Consider the following 27,942-nt stretch of genomic DNA (forward strand, 5'->3'; position numbering starts at 1 on the left):
CCCGAGCGCACACTCACTCCATTTGGAAACTCAGAACATTGCTCAAATGTGAAGTTTGGTTATTCAGGGTACTCCCAAAAATGAGTGCCATGTGTGTTGACGGCATTCAAATGAGTTCTGGTTGCAGTCGAAAATTTGGCTTCTCTAACTTGAGAAAAGTTTTATTTTTTAGTTTATAGTGGCTTACCTTAACTAGAATCTAGTGTCGCATTGTGGCCAAAAGTTGAATCCTGGTTGGTTATTGCGACTTTGGTGCTAGTGTAAATAGTAAATCCTTGTTGTGGTGAATACCACATGCTAGCAGCGGCAGCAGGGTTACGTCACACATTATTTGCCAAGACTACAATTCTTCTTCATCTTCTACTTTCTAGTGACAGTTGGAATATACTTTTGTTGCATTACCATCGCCTTTTTGAGCATGCAACAAAAAGAGAGTGACCATTGGCGGTAATCCATAACAGCTACCGGCAAGTGGATTTAAGGCTACTTACTGTATGTGCCTTTGTTTTATGTTAAGTGTGAGACTAAACTTCAACTGTGTGTGGCAGTAAACAGCTATGGCCAAACGACGGCTCGTATCTTAAAAATGTGTAACTCATGTCGCTCGTGTCTCAAGGCACCACTTTAAAACGCTGAGGCCGCTCTACAACTGAATGAAAGTCTGAAGCTAAGTTATCTGGCTCACCTGGTGAGAGTTTTGGGGGCGACACTGGTGACCGGGCTGGGCCGGCATTGGGGGTCAGCACGTTATTGCTGCTCTGAGAGGGCTTGACCTGGATGCATGGAGAGCGGTGAGGCCCCCCGGGCGTGTGGGCCCCAGTTCTGGACCGCTGCGAGGAGGAGCGGGACGAACAAGCGGAGGTGGTGGCCCCAGTGCTGCCGGCAAGCTCTGGCGTGATTCGACCCATAGCCGACAGGATGCTCTTACCGTTCATGCCTTGGACACAAAAGGAAAGATATATAGATAGGTAGGTAGGTAGATAAATCTTTTTTTGTCCCCGAAGGGCAATTTGATGTACAACAGTGCCTCACAATCAAACACAGAAAATAAACAATAAAACAATAAATACGGAATAAAGCGTAGCCTCTGAAGTCGAACACAAGCTTTTAGGTGACCTGCAACAATGTTTTCCATTGAAAAATGAGCAATTATCAGATCAAACTGTTACTGTTATGTTTAGTAAGTAGTAAGCAGTTTTACATTTACTGCATGTTGCATAATCCTTCAATGCTCACCGAACAAGTGTTGGGTGCACTGCAAAAAGGAATGTAGAACATTTAAGAAAAAAAATATTAAATTACATTATTACTTCCAATTATCTGCCAACAGAACAAGAAAACTTTGCTTAAATTTACCTGTAAGATTTTGAAAAATAAGAAAATAATAATAGGGTAATATCAACCACTGCGGTTTTGAAAATAGTATTTTCAGACTTAAAACAAGTAATGTCGACTGTTTTCAAGCTGTAATAAATAGAACTATTTTCTTAAAATACATGAGTATTTTTTTTACGCTTGGATAACTTAGCCTGAGTGTCAAGCATGGAGAAACAGGTCCCATTTTCTTTGTCATGACCCAGCCAGGAATTGAACCCACAACCTTCAAGAATGAGGGTAGGCACTCTACCACTAGACCATTAAGCTGGTACTGAAACAAGGAAAAATTTGTTTTGTAAACATAACAAAATGAACCATATTGCCCTCGTCTGTTTTCATACTTATTTTTTTCCATTTATCTTATTACTAGATTATGCAAAATCTTAAAATAAGAACATTTATGAAACCCCAGTTCAGGGCCTTTGATGTTGGTTAGTTGTCATCTTAAAATGTGGGAAATGCTTGTTTTAATCCTCACAGTACTTAAAACTGTCTGTTAACACTCAATGCCAAGACTGCTTGATCAAATAAGACAAATAAGTAAATAGGAACTTAAGATAAGCACAATGATTTTGCCTGACAATTTTATTTTAAGTGAAAATAACGTATCAAATCAAAATAAGCTAATTTAGGTTAAATTTAAGAAATTAAATCTTACTTAATTAAGATTTCAGTTTTTGCAGTGTGTTTGATTTAAGAGGTTCCCTTGTTGCAAAAACAAAACAAAAACAAGGTATCACAAGTCGGTTATTTAACGCAAAGGGGCACAACACAATAATATTACAAATAGATGAAGGGAAGTTGGTGCAGTTACAACGCTTGGCTGAAAAAATGTCACGAAATGGATTCCACAATGTTAAACCAAAAAATACCCATCAACACAACAAGCAGCAGTAGCAGGTCTGCTAGTACCTGTGATGGGGGCACAGGCCACCTCGGTGTGAATAGAGATACCAGCATCAATGGAACAGGACTCTTTGAGAAGGAAACACATTGAGTAGCAATAAGACAACATTGACGCAAGATTAATGGGGCTTTATTCCAATGCTTGACTTACATCATAAGGCCAAAAAACGAATATAAAGGTAATTTTAATGAACATCATTTTAGGATTGATGTATCTTTGATGACCTTTCTTCTTTACATGTCAACCAGGAGAAGAATACCTAGAGTGAAAATGAATGGACAACTTAATCTAAACCAACGGTGTGTTTTTTTTATAATCCACCAAACACCAGGTGGCAGTGCAGGCACAAATAATTGTCCATCCATTTGATCTGGCACTTACTTGTCCTTTAGAGTGTAGGCAGTCTATTCTACCTGACTTTGTGGGCTGGTTGTCAGATAATCACAGGGCAGGCACATATAGATAAATATTCAAATTTACAGTCCCACCTATGGACAACTTAGAGTCTTTAATAATTCTACCATGATATACAGAAGGAAAACGGTATACCCAGAGAAAACCCACAAAAGCGCCACACAGCCAAGATTTCGAACCAAGAACCTCGATTGTGAGGCAACCGTGATATCCACTTTCAATACCACATGCTCTGGAGCTTATACCAGCTGACATAGGGTGAGAGGCAGGGCACATAGAAACATTCACACCTATGCACAATTTAGTCTTCAATTAACCCCGCATGCATGTGCTTACATAGAGAAACTCTACACAAGCAAACAGGAAAGAGCTTTGAAATCATAACTGTGAGGCAGGTGTGCCAACCATTAGGACACCATGCTGCCACTCAGGATGTAATGATAACGGCAATATCGTGATATCGCTTAAATATCATGATATCGCGACATTAAAACTGCCACAATATCGTCGTCACAATATTAAAAGCAGCACATCTGTTAAAAAAATGTCAGGTTGATTTCCATTTGTGCAGTTCTAGCCTCCTCTGGTAGCTAGTTTTTTAGTGCAGTTACATTTTTACAAGGCATGTTTTGGCCCCTCCATGTTTAAAATCCATACTAATCGTCAGATGAAGGGGAACGTAATATGCTTGTGAACCAAGTCAATATGTGGAGGAATTCAATGTGTGCGTGCATTAGCAAGTAAGTTCCTCAATATTAAGTGTTACAGTAAAGGTTTTAGTTTGTTTATATGCATTGCTGTTATATACAAAAGCACAAGATGTGCTTTTTTTAGTATGAGCTCTTTTTTTTTTTACAATATTGTGACAATTTTTTATATCACCAACCTCCCCACCATATCATGATAATTATCGTATCGTGATCCTCATATCGTGATAATATCATATTGTGATATCGTTACATCCCTAACTGCCACCTGAAGCAATTTTCTCCTGCTCTCACTATTTATAATTGACATGCTTTGTAGCATTACATATTAATATTTCACATAAGCAAAGTCCCCATAAAACTGCAAAAAATGGAAGAAGAAAAAAGCACAGGAAGCAATTCTGGAAAAAACTAAATTAATGGTTATTTTAATTGTGTGTACATAAAATCCAAGATGTTACACAAGTAAATATCTGTTACAAGCTTGGTAGAAAATAATAGTTGAAAATTGTGATTAATCGTGATTAATTACGGAAAACTTTGTGATTATCTAGTTTTTTTATTGCTAGACAGAACTATTACATACCATCAAAATGGTGAAAATGGTAACTAATATTTGCAAATCATAATACAAATATAATAATCAAAATTTAACAGAGAAATGATCCATAAAAGTAATTAGAATATTGCAAATAACAATAATTGTGCAATGTAGCAATCATGCAAATACTTTAACTGTGGGCGTCAAACATTAGATTTACTGTTTTCCATATTCTTATTCTATTGTCCTTTCATTATTATCTATTTGTATTTATTTTTCTTTCTGACATATTATTACAACAGATTTCACCGATCACATCATCTGCAACATCAATAACATCCAAAAGAAGGGCTGACGGGTTGAAGCCATGGCTTCACTTCAGTGAAGATGAATTAATCTATCCATCTATTAAATTGTTTCTACCACTTATCCTTATTCGGGACTCAGGTGAGTTGGAGCCTATCCCAAATGACTATGAGCAAACCTAACATGCGTGTTATTGAAATGTTGGAGGACGCCAGAGTACTCACACCAGCACAGGGAAAACATACAAACTCCACACAGGAACACCAGAGCTGAGATTTGAACCCACAACTTCAGAGTTGTGAAGCAGTTGTGCTAAAAGTGTTGACTTTCCAAAATCATTCAAATAATTACTGCTTAATTAGAGGGTTTAATTGTTCATTATAATAATTTTGATAAGTTTATCCGACTTCATTGTAGTGACGATCATTAGGAAGCCCCATTTAAGTTGCCAAATGCCGGGTGAAGGGTTCCGCGTTCAAGTGTGAAGAAGATTGAAGGAAGTAAACATGAGAGAAGCTCACCCAGTAAGCTCCCTGCTGCTCGACAATGGTCAGGCGAGGCACCTCCCGTCTTGCTCTTGAAGGAGGTGAAGAGGTGCTGACACAGCTCTTCTGGGATATCGTTCTCCAGGTAGGTGGCCATGAAGAGCTGGAAGCCCTCATAGTCGATTGGCTGCATGAAGGGAAAATGTTGAGCAGATGACAAGCATGGCATACTTCCTTTTGCTCAATATCAACAACAACAGCAAATCATTATTTTGAGCTCAGCTCCTGTGGAGTCAAGATGATTGATTGAATGAAACAATGGCAACACATTGAGCAATTGTTGCTAAATGGAGTTTCTGGAAACTAAATGATATCAAAAACACATTTCACTTTCTGTAGGTGCAATGAGCCCCTAAACTTTTACCTGTATAGTGTGTGAATGGAGTTCCTCAGAGAAACGTTTTAGGTCCCACTATATTTTATGCACTTTTCACTTCCTATAGGTAGTCTGTCCCAATACTTTTGTCAATTTAGTGTACCTCTGTTAGTGCAGCGGTACGATGCAGAAAAGCATGAGATGACTTCAGCCTCTATTGTGATACAAATGTAACAATGACCTAGCAGCACAACAAACAATGGAGGGAGGGTTTGAATGGTTGCCCTTATGCACGATGAACACTTTAAATACATTCAAGACAGCTAAATAATTGTTGCCAGGCCACGGCGGTGCATAATATTAGCACCACTTAATGCACTGTTGATGGTTGCAAGTATTGGGCCAGTAAAGCCTCCCCCCTGCTGCCACTCACTGCTGTCGGGTGACGTTGAGCAACACATTCAGGTGTAAACATGACAGAGAGCCAATGCACTGTACATGCAACCAACTGACAGAGAGATATGACATCCACACAGCATGCACCCCCAGCACCACCTGGGCCGAGACTTACTTTGTCGAGAACATCTCGCTGCTGTTTTATGCGTGCAGCCGTAAAAATTGGGAAGAAGGAAGGAAGGACGAAAGGATTCAAGATGATGTCATTAGTCGCCATGTCCATAAATCTTTTAAACCAGCTTGTCCACTCAATACATATTTCATATAAAAATGATTAAAAATGTCAGAATCTGGATAGAGATGTTCACAACCATAAATTACCAAACCAGAAGAATTCCCAAAGGCTGGTAGACAAAAAGTAAAATAGTATTTCAACACATCGGGTGTCTTTCATTTACAATTTGAACGCTGGTCCACAAGTGGCAAGCAGTATGCTGACTTGACCCTATAGTTATCCTAGATACCATTTAAACTCAATTCACATGGATTGTCATGTTGATATAGAAATACAAAATAATTCATGAATGTTTGAAACACATCAGTTCAGAACTGTGGCTGGTAGAGTGATCAAACGCTACATATACAGATTTAAAGTGGAAGTCAACCTTAAACATTTCGTGACATTAATATTTTATATGTGACCTCATTAGTCTAAACATGACATCCTGATTAACATTACATTTGAGGTATATGAGTAATGCAGCAAAATCCAGCCGTTGTCATCCACCTCGGGGGGCGGCCATGTTGGGTGGATGTTGTGGTGTTTTATGCCAGCATCTAGCGGCTACGAATCCGAAGTGTGCTCAAACCACAAATTTTGGCTCGTGATGAATTAACTCACAATATTGACTAACTTGGAAAACTCAGGGGGGGGGGGGGGGGGGGGGGGATCTCGGCGCACACTTTAGTCAGGGTAACACTGAACTAAATACGTATAATACCAACTTGACAGAATGAAAGTTTCATGTACAATTCAATTTGTAATGCTAAATAAGGTTTTTCAACAATTCTCTTTTTAGAGTGTATAATATGTTGTCAATTTTTAACATGTTTTTAACCCTTAACCCTCCACTCCATCACAGGTTCAAGGTTCATGGTCCCATAATTTCTCAGATTTTTTGTTGTTGGTATAATTAATAACTATTTTGGTCAGTCATTTATATTGAGTGTGTTTCTACTGTCCGCCCCTAGTTTGCAGCACTTAATATGTTTGAAATGAAGTAAATTTGAAAGAAGAAGAATGAAACACGAAGTAGTTTTTGTTGAAAATTCTTCTTCTTATTATTATTATTGTTATTACTATGTCAACCTGCATTTTACGCCTATTCAAAGTGCTGGCTGCTGATTCATTTTAAAACACTTTTTAATTTATTTATTTATTAAAATTTGTAGGCATGATTGGTGATGCATATTGTTAGATGAGAAGTTTATTAGTTTGAGAAATTTATTCGGTATACTGTGACACCGTTTGTACAATATTTTTGTATTATCCAATGCTCTTGCTCCCTCTCAGTATATTGTATTATTGGTATTTAACTGTGTTTGTGTTATTTTTAAAGTGTGTTTAAAGACCTTAAAAGAAATGTAATTGCCATGAATGCTATAAAAAGTTGCCTTAGGGTATATTTAAATAAAGCGCTTCTATATCGTCGATTTTACTTATTGGCTAGAACGCAACCCCCCACGATGGAGGGGAGAATACAGAATTTATATTTTACAATACAAAGTTCTTTGCTCATATAACAGAATTTTTGAGGGCGCTGGAACGGATCAATGACAATTAATTTCAATAGGGAACACAAATGTAATATAGTAAATTGAGTTGCGAGCTTGGTCACGCAACAAATTAACCTCATAAGGCCACTGCAGTGTTTAATAAGCTCTGAGAGAAGGAAAACACACGGGTGCCCTACATTTGAACGAAAAATTATTCACTGCTATGTCCATCAAAACATCAAAGGGGCCATCCGCTGCACACCAAAAAAGGTAAAGTGGATCAGGTTGTGCACCTTAAGATTAGGAATGGAAACATACGGTTGTGCAATATGTTCAGACCCCGTCACCCAGGAAACATCCTCCCAACTTGCCGCTGTTGGTTTAACCCCGCCAGCTCCCAAAGAGACCACCACCGCCACTCTTCTTTCCTTTTTTGGTCAAACCCACCAACAGACTTTAATTTGCTGTGCATCGTGCGATAAGCGCACACCACACACGCAGAGACCGTTGCTACAGTGAAAACGAAAGAATCTGCAGTGATTTTTTAATTTTCATGTAAAGAATATAGTTGTGGAAATGGTCTTTTTAACTTTTTTGGGACTTGTGTTGTTTTTTTGCTTCTTTTTATTTATTTATGATAATCCCATGGTTTTCCCTCATCCTTAGTTGCAAAGCAGTCTTTTTTCCACTGGCTTGTAAGTGGTGACTTCTCTCTGATCTATGGTAAAGTGGCCAAATGTTTGAAGATGATTAGTTGACAATTGTGCCTGACAAGTAAGGAGCCAATTTACATTTTGACCTGAGCTATCATGACTATGTTGTGCCTGTTTCCATTCAAATAGTCTTACTTGGATACATAACACATGGTTCAATCAAGGCATTCTGAAAATGAGAAAATACATAATTCCACAAAAAGTTAGGCATATTCATCCATCATAATGAATCTAAAAGGTTCTATAACATTTGCACACTGAAAAAATAAAACATGGGATAAACTTAAGAAAATTTAATATGTGAGCTTTATGTGATGTTAACAATTCATTTAGGGTAACCTGATTTTGTTTTAAACTTTATTAGAATTTTTTTATTTTTATTAAGAAAATCGATTGTTTCAAATGGTTGGTTCCAAACAAAAAAAAAGTGCTTTTCTTTACTACTTTGTAGGGATGTTAGAAAAAATCGATTCGGCAACATATCGCAAAATTACAGCGCGCAACTCTCAAATTGATTCAATATGCGGCCAAATCGATTTTTAAACATAAATTTTTTTATGGGAATATTCAACAAAACGTCTTACTTAGGGTTAGGATTTACACATTAAGCATAGAAGAATGTTATATTAATGGAACATTAAGCCTTAATATTTTTATTTCAGTGCTGTTCAAACATGAAACAGACTGCAACCTGAATTTTCAGATAAATAAATACATTTTCATACAAATCTTACAGTGTACATGTGCAAGTTTACTGATTAGTATTTAAAAATTTTGAGTTAAAAAACCCCGCAATCAATTTATAGATTTGTATCGGGAATAATCGGTATAGAATCCAATCGTGATACGAATTGAATCGCCAGGTACTAGGCAGTTCACACCCCTACCCAAAATCTCTGAAAGTTATGGTACACATGCTAACCAGTCATCCTCCACACCTCCACTTGAACATCAAAAGTTGAAAAATAATTTATTTTAATTGAAAATTATAAACCAAGATTCAATTAACTAATTTGCTCCAAAAAATTTATAAATGTGTTCTATATTCCAATGTTTTAAGTGTCCCAAAGACATATTTAAATTATATTAGCTTTGATGAAGCCTCTCAACTGCAAACAACAGTTGAAGAAATGGTAGTTATTGCACAAACAATCAACCAGGGGCCATGTTGAAAAGAAGCTCGTTACTCACATTTCTAAATAGATTTGTAAATCATGATGAAACTTAGCTATATTATAATGCTAATTGCTGCAAAACGGAACCAGATAGAAACATACTTTTTCCTGATGAAAGAAGAGACTCAAATCTTTCTTTTGGTAGGTTCCATGTATCCAATATTCTGTGGACCTTGCAAAATCACTCAAAATCCAGTAAAACAAGTGGGAGCAAAGGGGGTTGCTTCTGTAAAAATGGCTGAGAGTGAATGAGTTAAAAAAAAAGAGGAAAAAAAAAGAGTAGTCCTTGTCATGATTTGGGTTGGGTTGGGTTTGAGTTAGTTAGTTTTGTTTGCTTCTGTCATGACGTGTTAAGTTTTGTTTTTGTTTGATTTTGTCTTCATGTTTCTTTAAGTGTCGTTCATGATCTGTGTTCTTGTCATATTGTCCTTGTGTGCTTCCCGAGTCTCGTCAAGCATTGTCATCTCAACCGGCTTGCCTGTCCTTCCTCATGTGTAAACCAATCAGCACCCTCTGCCACTTGTGTCCTGCCCAGGTGTGTGTGTGTGTGTGTGTGTGGGTGTGTGTGTGTGTGTGTGTGTGTGTGTGTGTGTGTGTGTGTATCTTGTCTCCCCTTTGTCTGCGTTGAACCATTGTTGCACTACCCCCCCCCCCCCCGTTGTTCCCCCATTTGTAAAATATTACAATCAAACAGTAGAGCAGTGTTGCCAGTAAGGAAACTAACTATTTGCTCTCTGTCATCACCTAATTTACACAACTGGCAATCGGCCTATACTGTAATTGTAATGGATGCCATAAGAAAGAGAAGTGACGGCAGTGAGCCAAACTAAGAAAGGAGAATGTAAAAATTTAAACAAAGTTATCCCAGTGGGGCTGAAAAGAATGAGGAGGAAAGCAAAAAGTTGATTGGCAAGTTACCAAAAATGACAAATATTTTCACTGCGTCTATGGCGACTTACAGCCTGCGGCAGCAACAACAAGATCGACGCCTGTTGGGGACGCAAAAGTAGTGAGTAACTGTTCAGCTGGTGACATTTCCCCTGTATTGATAAGTATTTCTTCATCTCATTGAACTTGGGAGGGCCTGTTATTGTTGCAGCCGCATGACGGTTGCTATTTTTAGAACAAGCCGGGATATGTACGTCACTACCCTGGCTATGTGACATATTTAAGCTAGTTTTAAATGAATTCATGTGCTGTTGGACCGTTTAAACAATGTTCATATATTTGTAGCATCACTTATTTCTCCTGTGAGTTGCAGCCAGCCTGTTTTTAGGCTTGTCATGATGCATTTTCCAAACTGGCCCAGAGTCATTTCTTTTTTAAAGTTTTGTCTTAAGAAGTCACCCCGCAAAATAATATTCTTTCACTTTAAGTATTAAATAATCATTTTAGGGGTTTTCACTGAGCAGGAAGGGTTTGAAATATGTAACCAGCAACATAATGTACAGTGCTCAGCGCAAAAGAGTACACCCCCCCTTTGAAAAGTAAAGTTTTAAACAATATCTAAATGAATACAACAACAAGTGGGAAAGTGTTTTCTTTCAGTAACACCCATTTATAATCAACTGTCTGCTTGACGCCTGTGTAATGAATAATGAGACTCACCTGTAGACGCTTGTAGTCTAAAATTTGGGCTTTTTGAGCTTTGCTCCAGAGACGTTCTGTGGGGTGTACTAATTTTTGCAACACCCTCATTTGAGTAAAACTGAAAATGTTGTTCTCTAATCCATATTATTAATTTTACTTTCATGTTATAAGTTAAATAAATGTTATATACATTTAGTCTTGTCATCATTTTGGAAATTGTTTTTGTGTTCATTGACATATTGTTCAAAGTGTTATTTTTCAAAGGGGGTGTACTCATTTATGCTGAGCACTGTACAATAGTGGAGTAGAGAGTGCAGTATTTGCCTCAGAGATACAGCGGCGCAGGCAAAATCCTCAAATTTCTACATTAGCACTTGACAATACCACTGAATAAGAAGCCTTATACTGTGTTGTGCGTGTTTGTTTTAGAATGAGACAGGGATGCGCTGGGAGAGTTACAAAATTATGTCATGCAATTGTAAGGACAAACTACTATATTGGGATTTAGAGGTCTGCCTTTAAAATGATCTTGTCTTGTCTTTTTTGGGGAGGGAATTTTAATGTACTAGTGGTATCGGTATCTGGTATCAGTATCTGTGACTGCTCAACAGTTAAGTATCGGTATCTGTCTGAAAAAAAAGCGTTATTGAACATTCCTATTTAAAATACATGTATCTGTCTTCTCATTCAAAAGGGCCCCATGCCCCAAATTTCTTAAATCCACCCCTGCCACCCACGTCTCGCAAGGCTTGCCTTTTGGAGTTTGCTTTTGTTTTGTTTAATTGAACTCCTTTTTTTCGTTACTTCACCTCTGCCTCCTTACCCTGCTTCCCTTGCCTTGGGTCCTCAATCACACCCCACACCTGACAGTCCTTAGTCTACTCTCAACCATAACATTGCTCTTTGCATATGAAAGTGAGAGAAAGAAAGGTCTGCATTTTTTCCCCTCACAGGATAAAACAATGTAAATGCAGACAATCTTTTAATCTGTGAAAAAAAAAATATAGCCATTACTTGGTTGGCCTTTTCAAAGTTGACACTAGTTTTTAATCTGTGGAGTAAAAAAATGAATTCAGTTTTATATGTACTGTAGTGCATTTTAGGTTCAAGCAGAAATTTCAAAGTCCAAAAACCCTAACTTCTTGTAAGTATTGTATGCGGTGGCCTTGATCATTCAATGTTGATATATTGTATATTGATTAAAATCATCAATGTTCTTGCACTTGTACTTCAGCTCAATGTCTTAAAAGTAAATATGAAGTTCAGTAGTTATAAATCACAACAATTGAAAAAAAAAGTGAGAAACCAATAAAACGTTTATGTGTATGCTTGCTATAGCCCTGAACAACTTTGTGGTGATATAATTCAAAAAATGTCCACACTTCCTGTCAGCAACACCTTGCTGCTGCTACGTGATCGACATGTGGCATCGCTGCCAAGGACGACCATGACACATTTGCATCGTTCATTTGAGGAGGGCGCAATATATCTGATAGAACTCGTCTGAGACATTCAAAATGAAGGACAAAGGAGGCGCTGCCTGTCTAAATGATATGTATGTATGCTCACTGAGTGGATCATTTGATCATATGGCAATAAAGATAGTTATCCATCAACCACGGCGCGCAAATCAAAGCCTTTTCAAAACTTTTTGCGACGCAGAATTTAGGAGACAGAAACCCATTAGTAAGAGCTGATCACAAACCGGTGGTGAATCCGAATTGGGATTCGAGTGGTGCAAGTTTTGTTCCGCGAAAAGGACACTTACTTGAAAGTACACATCTGTGACGTCTTTTCAGTTTTGGTTAATCTCATCTCTGACGCTAATGATTTAGATTTAGATTTTGATTTCCCTGGTTTTTCTAGTCCTTCTCAATTCTTGACCCGTTTTTCTTTTAAGGAACCCATCCCCACACCGTCAGGTCAACGTGACCTTTACTTGGGCACCCGTTTGGCTATCTATCTGGGACCTTCGCGTGGTGGCCGGCGGGCGCGCCCAAGTAAAGGTCACAAATCCTCTTCACAAACGTCAGCTCCCTTTTCCAAGCCACGCAACCCCACGTCTTCCAAGTCACAAAACACCGTATCTCTTTCAGTAGATAGTACGTCTGTAGCCAAGTCACGTTTCTCAAACCTGTCCCCACACCACTTCATTCCACACCATTTTCCTCACCTCGTTCCTTGCAATCTTGTCACCCCAAGTCATTTTGTTCTCCAATGTCCTCTTTACCTCGTTCTCCCTCGCCCTCACCGCGTCCTGTTTCTTCTAGTCTTGAGTCTTTAGTTCCTGTATCCTCGGTCCCTTGTGTCTCCTGTGTTCACTAACCCCAATGGTGGCAGGCTGATGTGCCCCGGCTCACGGCCTCAAGTCGCTGCCACCCCTGGCCTCCTCGCCTGTGCCACTGCAGCTCCATGTTCAAGCGCCTGCTCCTCAGCTGCTGCAGCCTCAAGCCCACGTTCCGGTTGCGGCTACGCAAGCCCTGCGGCCGCCTTCTGCTTCCCTTTCAGCGGAGCAATCCCTTCGGCCGCTTTCTGCTTCTGGTCCGGCGGCGCACGTCCTGCGGCTGTCTTCTGCTTCTGGTTTGGCGGCGCACGTCCTGCCCTCCTGACCGGCGCCGCTAGGCGCCTCTCGTCTGCCGTCCGGGACGCACTCCTGAACGACGCCGCCGGCCTCCCCTTGTCTGCCGTCAGGGACATCCTCCTGACTGGCCCTGGTGGGTGAGCCGTGTTCCCGCCTCCGTGCCCCCCTTCTGCCCGCCTCGGTTTTGGACTCTTTTGTTTTGGACTCTGTTGGGTCGTCTGGGATCCGTCCATTAAAAGGTACGGTTATGGTTTGGGTTTGGTTAGTTTTGTTGCTTTGTCTTTTGTCATGATCTGTGTTTTGTTTTGTTTGGTTTTCATTGTTGTGTTTCTTTGTTCTCAATGTGCTCGTCATACCGTTCCCTTTGTGTCTTCCAATCAGCACCCTCTGCCCCTTGTGTCATGCCCAGGTGTTTGGCATTGTCTCGTTAGTTTGCTCCTATTTAGTTCCCTCCTTCCCGGCATTCTTTGTTGGATCATTCGTTTGTGTCACAGTCAATGTCAGTCGTCCTGTCCTTGCCCGTGTGTTTCGTTCGTTTGTTACTTTGCATCTACGTTTTAGTCTTTTGTTAATTTAGAAGTTTTTCCACATTCCTTGTTTGCCTTTTGGTTGTTCTTTTGAAAATAAATGCCTTTTGCCTCGGCTCCCTGAATCCTGCATTTAGGTCCTCACCCCCCCAAACGTAACAGAATGTGAGGCTTTGCAAAGTGCTTTGGGTACCTAATGGTGTAGATAAAGTGCTATGTAGTTGCACTCCATTGACCATTCACCATTTATCATTTTTGTCATTATTTCAAAAAAGTACAAGGAGTGTTGCCAACTTGATGACTTTCTTGCTCAATCTGGTGACTTTCAAAAACCTCTGCAAACTTTTTGTCAAAAGCGACTAGCGATAAATCTAGCGACTTTTTTTCTGGTATTCTTTAGGGTGTCTTTTACTCACTTTGCTTCTCCCACGACATTATTCCTCTCTCCTACAGCGTCCATTACAATTACATGCAAATTATATAAATTAGGCGATCACGTCACTTGACGACTTTAAGGACAGCCGAAAGCTGCTTTCCTTATTGGGGAGTTGGCAACACTGACCACCGGAAGTGATTTCTTCTATTACCAAGATGAAGATGGAGCCAAGTGTCCACAGTACAGTATCTTATCTTACTGTATCTAATATGTCACTATGACAGTACAACAGGTGGTGAGCTCGCTTTGATGCTATATTTGTAACGCAAGCATCAGGCTGATAGATCACATAGGAAATAATGTGGGTGTATGAACACCGTCTGCTTTACCCACTCATCAGTCTCGTAGAGGGAGCTAGGATGCAAAAAACCCCAACACTTTTTGGAACGAGATATACCGCGGCTCCTTTTTCGCCATTTCGCTTAAAGGCAACCACTGTGGCTGCTACACCGCCCCGATGACTCATGCAGGCACACACTCGCAAATTGATGGATGACATAGAGCGAGGCCAAAGTCAGCCATTGTGGCGCCAGGTGAGCCTACGTGGACGTTAAGTCTGTCTGGCCCACACAGAGTCAAAGAGAGCGCTTGTGTTACTCATCAAGGTAACAAAAGACGGAAGAGAGAAAAGATCAAAAAAAGAAAGATAATCGTAACAGCAACAAGAAAAGCGAACCGCACTGTTGAGTTCAATAAACCTAATGTACAATTTTTTAACTCTGAAAGACAATTCAGTTGTCAATGAAACATAGGTGGGTGATGGGAAGCATCAAAATACTTTATTACTCTACTTAAATAGGTTTTCAAGTATCTGTACTTGCACTGACATTTTTTTGTTTGTTATGTTTGTGTGAGGGAAGGTGGACCCAAGTGTAGGAAAGCGAGGCAGGGATAAAGTATAAAGAGGCTTTATTTTTTATTTTTTATTAAACCTATACAAAGTGGTGAACTTGGCACAGACAGGCATAAACAAAAACATCATAGTCCAAAATCCCAAAAGTGCTAACCTAAACGAGAGATGTGACATACAAAAAGCAGGACATGGAGCAACGACAACGGACCGACAGAATGAAAAACAAGAACACACTCACTAATGAGATAAGACACGTGGACAAGACACATGTGGCTGAGGGTGCTGATTGGCTAACACAAAGGGGTGGGTTGACACAGGTGGACGAGTTCACACTTAATGAGACAAAGTGAGACACAAGGGAAACATAACAAAACAGACCATGTCAGAGAATACAAGAACACAAAACTCAACAAAGCCCAAATCAACCAAAACCCAAATCATTAATAACAATTTCACTTTTACTTTTCTAACAACGATGACAAAGGATTCAGAAAAGAAAGATATTCCCTTGCCGTGGCCTTATGTAAGAGAATTGTTTGATGTTGTCAGTGACAAAATAGATTCGTAGTGAAATTGTTGTCTTGTTTCAGGCTAAAAAGCAACAACAACAAAAATCTATCTATCTGAAGCAACACATTGTATTTCTTCAGTCTTTATCTTTTTGTTATTTATTTCACAACGTTAGCAAAGGTATGGCTTGATAGTGTTAAAAGTGTTAAAGCCGAGCCAGTGCTAGCTAACTTTTAAAGCAACTTGCAACTTGAGAGATTTCTTTCCTTTTCCTCATTACAAGCACTATAATTTATAAAAGAGGGACACTACTGATTTTTTTTGTATTACTGTGTATAATTCACAAACGTGCGTTTGTTTTCGTAAACATCAAAGAAAATTTAGCAACTTCGACTAAACTAATGTGTGTGGTTTTTTTTTTATTAACATGTAAGAGTTTGCATTCTACCCTGTGGTAGGGTTTCTGTCAACTCTGATGAGAATTTAGCTGCCGTTAAAGCTAACATATATGTTTTTGTAAACATGAAAGACAATTCAGTCTTCAGTAAAACCAAAAGGGTTCTTCACTCTTCAACAAATCGAGTGGTTGTTTTCAAAAACATCAAAGAAATAGAAGGGTTTTTTTTGTCCGTTAAGCTAAAATATGTTTTTTCCCATCCAACCATCCATTTAAGATATTATAAGAAACAATGAATGAATCGAGCCTGGATGTTTTTGATGAAAGAACTTGTATTTTTGTCAACAATGAAGGTCTTTTTTTTTTTACATTAAAGGCATTTTAGTCTTTATTTGTTCTCTTCAAATGTATGTTTGTAAATAACTCAAAACATTTAGTAAATTTGTTGTCTTTAATCAACTTATGATGCACATTTTTCACAGCGATAAAGACAATTTTATGCCTTCGACTGACCTAACGTACGTGTTTTCATAAGCATCAAAGAGTCTACACTGCAGACTCCAGTTTAGAGTTTTCCATTCACCTAGTGTTCGTGCATTTCAGTTACCTTATATAGCCACATCAAAAAGCACTGAAGCCACCACAATTATATTAATTAATATTTAAGAAAAAGGTCGATGAAATCCACAGCTACGACCTATTAACAACTGGGAACACACCGATGTCACCTGTAACCGCAAATCACTGACACAGAGAATGAAGATGACGGTGATGTGCACAAACCTGCTCAGGGTTGTATTTGGAGAGCACTCCTTCGCCATGGAACTCCTCCAGAACATCTTTTAACTTCTTTGTGGAGTCTGTAAGGAAAAATAACCTTTTAGTTCAAGGCATGATGAGCACACTCCATCAGAGTACATATTGGCATAAAGAATCATAAGAATCCTCAGTGCCAGAGAACTTTGACATTCTTTCATCAAAATACCCCAAGGATCAAGAATAAAGTCATACAGTTCTTATACGGCATATTTCTTGCCATGGTATAAATGTCTTATTTATGGGACCGATCTGTCTCGTCCAGTGTGCCAGCCCCCATCCCGTCCCATATTCTACGTCTGCTTTGTTCGAATGACAACCAGTTGGCTGGAACTCGCCAACGCGGTGCTGCTGCCGTTTGGCTGTCTCCTCTTCAGTCTTGCTCGGTGGCCGGCTGCTTGCTTCTACTAGCAAAAGCAGTGCCAGAGTGTGTAAAACAAGCAGATGTCCTTATCTTAAAGGCATTGAAAAGCACCTTGCGCAACGCCACAGCTGGTTCATTTAGCCATAGCCCTCCACCCACACAGCTACGATAAGAGATCCCATTACATTATGATTTAGGAATGTAACATTTTATCACTATGATGCTGAATGACAATTGTCAATGCATCACTAAACATAAACATACCCAGCCCCAACAATTTAGCCGAATAGTATTATATTAGAATATTTGTTCCGTGAAATTGTATGACGTTATTCCCAACAGCTGCAACTAGAATGACATCAATATTGTCTAGATCAGCTTTTTGCACAGAAGATAGTGTCCCCATTCATTTTGTACCATTTGCTTTCGTCTTTCTGTTACATTATATGTGCTAATGGCTAATGATGGCACAGCCAGATCATGAACGGCAATACAAGCCACATCACAGAGGATGAAGGCATGCCTTGTAATATCTTCCCATGCAGTACAGCAGCTCTGTTTCAGGCCACCATGGACAAAACGGGATGGTCGTGAGACAACGGAACAAAAGACATGATGATTAAATGTGACGATTACCGTAAATGCCCGGACAGATTTTTCAAGTGCCAAAACCTTTGCCATGACAATCACGGTGCAGATGAGAGATCAGTTTGCCGCAGTCAGACGGTGTAAATGCAACTGCAGTAAAATTGTGTATGTGTAATAGGATTTATCAAAACTTATATGGTCCATAGTGGGACAGGAAACGACAGGAAACTTATGAGTTCCCCAGTATTCCACAAACTTTTCAATGTATCGGCATCTGTGGTAAACCACCAACCAAACCATAGTGCGCCTTTGAGCTCCCACGTCGGCCCGCACTCATACCTTGGCATGCCGTGAGAAAATTTGGAAATACGGAGGGAAAAAATAGGCAAAATCCCCCACCACGCTGTGTTTCAGGGAAACGGGAGCGCCGTGGCCACCGGGAGCATACTGTAAACACAGGCCCTGTAAGGCCCTGTTCACATGGAAGCAAAGCCGGCTTCGTTCCTCAAAAGAATCTTGTACACACATAAACGTTTAAAGAGATCCAAAAGAAGACGCTGAGGACGTTTAACGGCTGTAATGTATATGCCAAGTCTAGAGTGGCGCTGTAGCGCAGCCACAGGGAGTTAATGGAAAGCGTAGAAGAAGAATCAACGAAGAAGACGAACTACTGATCTGAATTTGATAGGCCAAGACTTTTGAAGCCACTAGGCCGCCATATTACTCCTCCCAAGAAACGTTTCACATATACATATCGTTTATACAGTAGTCTGCTCGTGAGATGGGAGGAGTAAGATGGCCGCAGTGTTGCTTCAATGGCTTGCACGGACGTGTATCGGCTATCCAATAGTATAACACAGATCAGTGTGACAAACACAGGAGAAGTGACATTGGCGGGTGATTCAAGTACAACAACAGCACGCAAAAAATTATGCTGTAAAAGGTAAGCAGGTTGCGCAAAATGACGACAACACAGGCATCCATCACTGTTGACAGAGAGGCGGTTGGCATGCAGTCACAAGAGAATTGGAGCATACGTCATCAAACTACGACAGTGTGTCGTCATCGAGCTGCGACCACTACGTCATCACTAGAGGAGTATCCCGCATATGGTGTCCACATTGGAACGTAGACCTACGGGCCGCGTTTTAAAATCTTTCCACTCTGTACTGTATCTGTACTGCTTCAACCTAACTAAATAAGAATGTTAACATTGACCAAAATTTAGTCTGCAGTGACTTAATGTACACGTTTCTGTTAACAACAAGCAGCATTTAGCCTAGTTTGGGTCAAACCACTATAGTTTTCCTAGTATGTAGGCTACTTGTTTGGCATAACCCCATATTTATTTTATAAAAGCACCCCAAAACAAACACACACACAGGCGTAGAAAGCAGTGTGTTACTGTGTGTATGTACTTACACTCACTGTACTGTTGCAGTTGATTGAACTCAGCCGGGCTCAGGCAAACCCAGCTCCCGTCTCCCATAATGCCTTAATTTGCCGAGGTTGGGAGACGTCCGGAAAGGTGCAATTTCCACCAGAAATAGACAGGATAGTTAGGTCAGATTGAGGATAAAGATTGAGGCTAGGAGGTTTGTCATCTCGTCCAGGAGAAGAATTATAGTCCCTGAATCTTCTAAAGAGCTTTAATAATCCAAAATATGAAGTATAAAATGTCCACCAGGGGATGTGATGAGGAGGAGGATGTGTCAGGATGGGATCAGGCCAGATGTAACCTGTCTGATTGTCATTTTAGCGATGTCGTCCTCATGACTCAGCAGAAAAGGCCTCCATGTTCACACCTGCACACAAACACACGACATTATACACTTTTATTAACACAGGCTACAGCAACCGTTAATACTGATTTAAAACAGCTCTATGAGGCAGAGTAGTTGTGAACCAACCACCACAGTAAAAATAGAGTTAAATGAATAGTGTATTTCAAAACTGTGCACTAATGGTCGCTATGGGTGAATGTCACATGCTAGTTTTGAGTTTCAGCTCACTAACAAACACATCAGTTCCCTGCCAATGGTAATAATCCTTAATGTAACTTTATGAAAGAGGAAGCACTTATTTTTACTAATAGATTGTATTAGCAATATATATATATATATATATAAAAAAAAATCCCACAAATGTATACTTTAATATAATAATTTTATATTTTACAATTCATTCATCAATGATTAAACTATAGATAGATAGATAGATAGATAGATAGATAGATAGATAGATATAGATAGATAGATAGATAGATAGATAGATAGATAGATAGATAGATAGATAGATAGATAGATAGATAGATAGATAGATAGATAGATAGATAGATAGATAGATAGATAGATAGATAGATAGATAGATAGATAGATAGATAGATAGATAGATAAGGAAAAGCACAAATATAGTTGACGGATGGTGTTTATTGATGTTTTTACACATGTATGGTAACGAACAGGAGTGCACATAAGTGCGCTGATGCGCATGACATGATCACTGCAAATTGAATGTTACGTTCCAGTTCAAAAAGTCTGTCACCACTACGCTAGACAGGCTATACAGCCACAATTCAAAGTCATGTGAGCCGCCACCGCAACGAACGCTTCCGAGATCCAACTTCAAAATAAAAGCTAAGTAAGGCATTGATATCCATGTAAAATCTTGCTTGTTACGCTTTTATTTCGAAGTTGACCCTCATGGTCCATCAAAGCGGCCTGTGGTGCAAAAAAAGATTGGGCACTGGACTGCTGCCCTAGAGAAGAGTGCTAAGCTAGCTAGCAGATCGCAGGCTCCCATACAACAAGTCAGAGGTGGGCAATTACATTTTTCATGAAAGTGTTAAATATGAATTTAATGTATTTTTATAGAACAGCAAATTGTATTGTTTCAATAAGATGCCATGTGTATAGCCCTGATATGTTGTCATAATTAGGAAATTAAAAATAAAAACCGAAAAGAAAAATGTTGTTCAGTTATATTAAAATGACATATCTACACATATTAACGATAAACCTTGCCCAGATGTGTCATAAGTCTCTGAGTCAGGGGTGCCCAAGTCCGGTCCTCAAGAGCCCCCATCCAACAGTTTTTTTATGTTTCTCGCCACCAACACACCTGATTCATGATTAGGACCGTTATCAGGCTTCTACAAAGCTTGCTGATGAGCTGATTCAGCTGTGTTGGAGGAGGGAGACATGGAAAACAGGCTGAATAGGGGCTCTTGAGGACCTCTGCTCTAAGTAATCTATGAGGTTGGTGGGACAAATGAGCACCAAACAACAACTGGTGCTCATTTGAGGACCACGCCAAAGATGAATAATATTTAATAATACTCCTTTAGATTCTGTGATCATGGAACTATGTAGCAGTTCTTGACATGGCTTGACATGCAAGTAGTGCGGGTTCCGTCAGTGACGGTGGGAATGTGAGTGTAAATGGTTGTGCCTCTTTACGATTGACTGATGACCAGTTCAGGGTGCAGTGCAGTCTACCTTTTGCCTGAAGTCAGCTGGGATGGGGCTCCAGCTCCTTGCAACCCTCAACATGATAAACAGTAGCCCTGGGAATCTTTGACTGTCTCATGATTTGATTCGATTCAGATTTTTGGGTCTGCGATCCGATTCAGAATCGATTATCAGTTCAGAACGATTTTAGATAAAAAATTATTTGATTGACAATGATTTCTGCTTCAATTTATAGATATGTAAAGAATTTTCATGATCTACTCCAGTCTGACTCGCTAATGCTAATTAGCACACTACTCATGGCACTTTTATCACGCAAAGAATGACTATTCATACAAAACGCTTCAGGAATGTATACAGAGAAGCATCTTAACATCCTACACTGCAAAAAAAACAACACTTTTATTGGAATCACTTGATCATGACTTTTTTTCTTCTATGTGGCTACACATAGAAGTTAAGAGTGTATCAGAACCAGCGGAAACACACTGCCCTAAGTGGCCAAATCGTGTACAACAAGAACAGTGCTCCCAATAAAGGCACACACAAACAAGGGCAAAACAGTATAAAATAATTTAAATAAAATTGATTTTGGGACATTTAAAATCGATTCTGAATCATACTAAAAGAGAATTGCGATTCTTATGAGAATCAATTTTTTTGCCACACCCTTACAGTATAGAAAATGGATGGGTTGGGTTTGTTTTTGTTCTATGAAGATTAAATAAATTGGATGTGCAGCATTCAGCAGGTGTTGCCTCACTCTCTAAACAGGATTTCTTTGTTCTTTCTAATAGCCACATTCAGCCGTTAAAGTATAATATTTTTCCCCACAGGGAACACATGCATTACATCATGTCAACATGTCGTCAGCAACAAACAATACAATCATTCCGGTTAAGAGTGGAAAAGAACACACAGAAGCAAGATGCTATGTGTTCCTCAAAGTGAAGCATGTGCGCTCATGGACATGCATGCGTTGTTGTGTAAAGGGACAAAAGGAAGATCCCCATGTGTTATAGTGTGTGCGTGAGTTTACAGAGGGCCTCCCCCCTCTGGTGCAGAGAGGGATTCTGTTTTGCTGAGCGGGTTGCTGGGCAACCATGACGTCACTGCAGCGCAAAGAGAAACACCACGACGGAAACATGAAGGACACTTGACTTACTGTCCGAGATTGCTATCTGCTTCTGCTTTCATGCACTGCCCTCCTATTAGCAGTCTCAAAATTAGGTACACCTGCATGATCTGATGACATCCAACACAAAATCCCTTCATGAGAACAAAGCCCACTTATGACTGACGCTATCAGGGAGGTACGAATTTAACAATATCTTGGATGTGGTTGTAGTTTTCTGTACCGCTGACTATTGTTCCCCAGCGACTGTCACTTTGCTCCTAGTAAAAAAATAATAATCGAGAGCCCTGGTTTAAAGTGTTTGGGTGGGGTTAAACTATTGAAAATCATTTATCAGGGTGGCTCTGGAAAACATGACTAAAATTACACAAGCCTTTCTCATCCATCACTGAGAATGTCTCTGACTAAGACATCAAGACAGCTCGGCGCAAACAATGGAATGATGCGCAACAAAAATCCTCCACCCAACCACATGCTTGATCTTCCCAGCAAGCAACGGGGAATTCACATATAAACACTCCGTGCTAGATCAGTCCAAGGGGACAATGAAAGTCAGCCCTGCTTGTGATTTTTGTCACCAAGTTCAAACAGTGAAACGATTGTTGTCATTTTCCTAACAGACTGACTGAAATCCACCAGACAACACGAGACACACTTGCCAACCATGACATATACAACCATAATTTCATCTTGCACACTGTCATATGACAGAGGAAGAAAAACAAGTTTGCAGTACTACACAGTAACCAGCGCTGACCAATCAGAGGACAGAAAAATGCTGACATTGTTGGGAGCCTGATGTAAATAAATGTCGATAAATTTGACTCTGATTGGTTAAAGAAACAATCTCACTGCCAATATAAATATACATTTACTGCAGGGGTCGGCAACCTTAAATACTCCAAAAGAGCCATTTGGACTGTCTCTCACAGGAAAAAAAAACAAAAAATGCCAGGAGCCAAAAGTCTGTAGGTGAAAATGTCTGTTTTGTCTGTGCTACGTCAGCACTTCCAAATATGGGCACGCAGGCCAATGGGGTGCCATCTTTTTTCGTTCTGTTTTGCGAACCTTTCACACTGCAGGGCAGTGTAAAAAGTGCTTCAGTCTTTGATGAACGCATGTGTTTTCATAAAAATTAAAGACAATTTCAGCTAACGTTACCGTTTTCCGTTTTTTTGCCTTCCACAAGTTTAACGTAGTATATTTGTAAATATCAAAGTAAACAATTTGAGCAAACCTATAATTTATTTGTTAACAGAAGGCAATTTTAGTCTTTGATGAACCTAGAGAACTTTGTATCCATAAACTTAATGTGTACCTCCGGCACCCCATTTTAAGTTATTGATGGGGAAACGGAGCAAGGTTGTAAAAATTTATTCATATCTAGTGTTCCAATTTTTGTGTCTAGTCTTGTATTTGGCAATTCCGCCGGTTAATTTTAATGGACGTCACCCATTACTTACTATTGAGTGATACGCCAGATCCTATGGGTACTATAGACTTCAATATTTATTTATTTATTTATGTATTATTTATTTAAAAAGGATATAACTAGTGGTGTCAAAATGAGTGCGTTCATTTCAAGTTCCTTTAACGGCACTCATTGGGAGGTTTTAACGCGTGATTAATGACCACCATTTACTTGGAAAGCCTGTACTATGGTAATTCCAGTCGCAAAGCAGCAGACACGTCACACAAATTTATCAGTAATAAATGTAATAATAATGCATATATTTGCGGAGACTGGGGTCAAGTTGTATTTTAACATTTGTGCAGAATTTCACAAGTTACATTATGTTAAAGATTAGATGGCGAAAAGGAAAATCACCAATGTCTTACAAATGCAATTATGCCATCTAGTGGCAGAAAAATTATCTCGAGACAAATCAATATCACACTTGTTTCTTACAGTACAGTACATCTTTTTCATTTTAACTCAATTTAATGAATTGTTATGAAATTACTGTATCAATGACTAAAAGATGCAGCCATATTATATCAGTTTAACACTTTTTTCCACTTTTATGTTAACAAAAGTATGAAAACTCAGGGAAAGAAATATTGTACATTTAGAACAGACATAACATTTGTGATTAATCGTGAGTTAACTATTGAAGTCATGAGATTAATTACAATTCAAAAATGTAATTGGCTGACTCACCTAGGAATAACCTGACCTGACAAACAGGCTTCCGGCTTGCATACGGCGGGAGATTACTTACATGTGCGTACAGCACCTCGTCTGTTGCATCTCATCTTTTTTGAAGAACCAAATACTGTATATTTCTCTTTCTGAGCACCACAGGGACACTTAAAGACAAATTACAGTCTACCACAAACCAAAATTATGTTTTTGTAAATGTGGAAGGCCATTTAGACCAGTGATTCTCAACTGCTAGCCAAAAGCTGAGCTGCACTGTATTTGTTGTCAGAGTAGCTAGAGCACAAGTGAGTACCGTTTGCTGATGCTTACCCCATACTTTATGTTCTATGTGGGAACTTGGCATGTCTCACGACTGTCTAATCTAAATAGAAATACATGCATTTTTGTTTTGTTTTTACTAGCTGTCTGCGACCCACTTTTGGGCCCGACCCGACCCACCAGCTGAGAATCACTGATTTAGGCAATGAACAAATAGATGTCCTGACTATGTTTTCCCCCTTGCTTTTTGGTAAGAAATAAAGTAACTGCAAAAGCATTTACTTCATTTTTTTCTCCATGCCATTCGCTCGCATGTGACTTTGTAAAGCTTACTCGTGCCTGTGCCTGCACTTCACTTCGTCTGCCCACACAGGCGGCCTTTGTCACGTAAAATGTCAATTGACTTGCTGCAAGGCACCCAGAGAGCAGCAGCTAATACAGGAGGAGATGTTTACAGCGATAATGGCGAGCTGACATACACTCACGCAGGAAGTTGGACAATAATGTTGTTGTTTTTTGACAGCGCAGGATGCGTCTGACACCCCCGTCCTAGCGATTCCAGGGTCGAACCTCTTGACAGGAAGTTCAGCAGACCCGATAGTGGCAGCAGTCTTGGCGCTGTCATTGTGGACACGCCCACAAGAGGAAGCTGTTGGTCTTTTGTGAAAATGTGATTACTACGCGGAAGCTTTTTCTTCTTCTTCTTTTTTCCTCAGTGTCAAACACAAGGCACTCATAGAAAATATGTTTTCGCCATGTTTGCCAAATTTGGACGTCGTATAAGCGGGTCACTAAAGTGTATCACGATACATTTCACGATTCACGGATTTACAATTTCATTTCATACTGATCAATATCAGTTATTATTGAGTTTTTGTGTTGTATTCTATTTAATAACAGGTCCCCACAACTATGAAAAAGTCAAATAAACTTGTCAACATAAATATTTTTTAAATGTATTTATTTTATTATGATTTTTTTTTAAATATATATAATATTGGAAATGGAAATAAATATTTGGTCACCTAAAAACAAGAAATGGCTAGTTTTGTGACATTTTGAGCCAAAACCTATTTCTATTAGTGAGAGTGTTGAAGATAAAACGTGACTGCGTCTTCCAGCATGACAATGATTCCAACCACAACAGAGTGACTGTGGAAAAACAAAAACAAAACAAAAAACAAAAAAACAAAAAAAAACTGAGTGACTCCATAAGAAGCATTGCAAAGTCCTGGCCAGCCACTCTCCAGACCTCAACCCCAAAGAAACTCTGTCTTGTCCGGCAATATCCCCGAAACATCACTGCTGGAATGGGCCGATATGAGTGCAAATCTGCTGAAGACTTGCAGTAAACATTTGACCTCTGTGGTTGCCAACAAAGGTTATATCAAAGCATTGAGTTGAACTTTTGTTATTGACCAAATACTTATTTTCCACTATCATTTGCAAAAAAAATGTTTTTTAATCCTACAATGTGATTTCTAGAATTTTTTGTGGACATTCTATGCCTCACAAATGATGTGTACCTATGATGAAAATGACAGACCTCTGTCATCATTTTTAAGTGGGAGAACACATTTTATACAATTTTGTATAAAATTACATTTACGAGCTCAAGACCGTCAATGGGTACAGCCTTCACTTCCTTTTAGCTGAGAACTTTCCACTAGATTTGCCATTTGTTTCTAAATGTATTTTTATGTATGTAAAAACGGTTTTACATTAATCATATATATATATATATACACACATATATACATATATATATACATATACATATATATATATATATATATATATATATATATATACACATACATATACATACATATACATATATATACACACACACATATATATATATATATATATATATATATATGAATTTGGTGTTTTCAGGTTTTGTCATTCTTTTACTAAGTCAATTTGTTTTTCTGAATTTTAGCATCTGTTTTTACAATACTTAACTGTATAACGCAATACATTATGGCTAAAACAAAAAAAGTGCATTGCTGTATAATTAGCGGTCAAATACTATACATTTTACAGCAACTATGTTTTGGCATGTATATATGTGGATTACATGAAAATACTGTAAAGATTGTCGGATTTTGGCTTGTATAGAACTTTCTAGATGAAAAGAAGCAAATAGCAGACCCTGTATTGTCACCGGAGCACAGACAAGAATTCAGCGAATGAAAGAATGAATGCTGAGTAATATTTTAGTGCCAGGGCATTTCTCCAATCAACAGGCAACATTACAGCTAACATGATTTATGCACTCGGCTGCAGAACGAGGAAGGTTTTTACAACAAGGGCAGCATTATGGATGACTGGTTAGCACATCCGCCTCACAGCGCTGAGGACGTCAGATCGAGTCCAGGCTTCGGCCTTCCTGGGTGGGGTTTGCATGTTCTCCCCGTGCCTGCAGGGTTTTTCTCTGGATGCTCTGGTTTCCTCCCACATTCCAAAGACATGCATGGCTGGCAACTAGTTCAAGGTGTAGCCCACCTACTGCCCAAAGCCAGCTGGGATAGGCTCCAGCACCCCTACAACCCTTCTGAGGAATAAGCTATTAAGAAAATGGATGGATGGATTTTACAACGACATACTGTATTATTTAGCTACAGGAATTCCTATAAATTAGAATACAAGAAGCAGTTGTAAATTAGATTACAGTGAACTGCTGTTTTCTTTATAAAATAGTAAATGCAGTAAGTAACAAATTTATATACAGTAAATACTTGTAAGTTTCTTGTAAATTCTACAGTCAATTTGTTAAAGTGCATCTAGATCTAATCTAGATCTTATTGTTTCATCATTGCTATGTAATTTTTGTTGGTGTTTTTGTAGGTAATTTCATCACATTTGTCTTTCTGACTTTGTTCCTAAGCAAGCAGCATATTGAATGAGCAATTTGAGCTGCTGTGATTGGCTGGCAACCACTTTGAGGTGTACACTGCCTCCCGCACGGCCACCACCCTAGTGAGGATGAACTGTTTGGGGACTGAATGAATGGATGAACATAACTGAGAGAAATTTATAAAATTCTGTCAACTGTGACATTTGACATTCCTTTT

The 27,942-nt window shown here is 39.1% G+C and overlaps 1 protein-coding gene across 4 annotated transcripts in view; it reads right to left on the reverse strand.

The window, feature by feature from the left end:
* dgkg (diacylglycerol kinase, gamma) overlaps window positions 1-27,942 on the reverse strand; it is a 100,312-nt gene that overhangs the window by 71,072 nt on the left and 1,298 nt on the right. Inside the window, exons 2-7 of one of the 4 annotated variants that reach the window (XM_086091387.1) lie at window positions 19,258-19,640; window positions 16,851-16,927; window positions 5,685-5,705; window positions 4,774-4,924; window positions 2,290-2,352; window positions 686-937 (exon numbers count right to left, since the gene is read on the reverse strand). In XM_086091387.1, coding sequence (XP_085947513.1) covers window positions 686-937; window positions 2,290-2,352; window positions 4,774-4,924; window positions 5,685-5,705; window positions 16,851-16,927; window positions 19,258-19,324 — 631 coding nt within the window. In that variant the 5' untranslated portion in view covers window positions 19,325-19,640. The remainder of the gene's footprint in view (window positions 1-685; window positions 938-2,289; window positions 2,353-4,773; window positions 4,925-5,684; window positions 5,706-16,850; window positions 16,928-19,257; window positions 19,641-27,942) is intronic. The other 3 variants (XM_086091389.1, XM_086091390.1, XM_086091391.1) reach the window with 3 other exon arrangements.

Source organism: Leptonotus elevatus, chromosome 12 (genome assembly GCF_054856555.1).
Source record: "Leptonotus elevatus isolate MCC_2025b chromosome 12, RoL_Lele_1.0, whole genome shotgun sequence".
Classification (NCBI taxonomy): domain Eukaryota; kingdom Metazoa; phylum Chordata; class Actinopteri; order Syngnathiformes; family Syngnathidae; genus Leptonotus; species Leptonotus elevatus.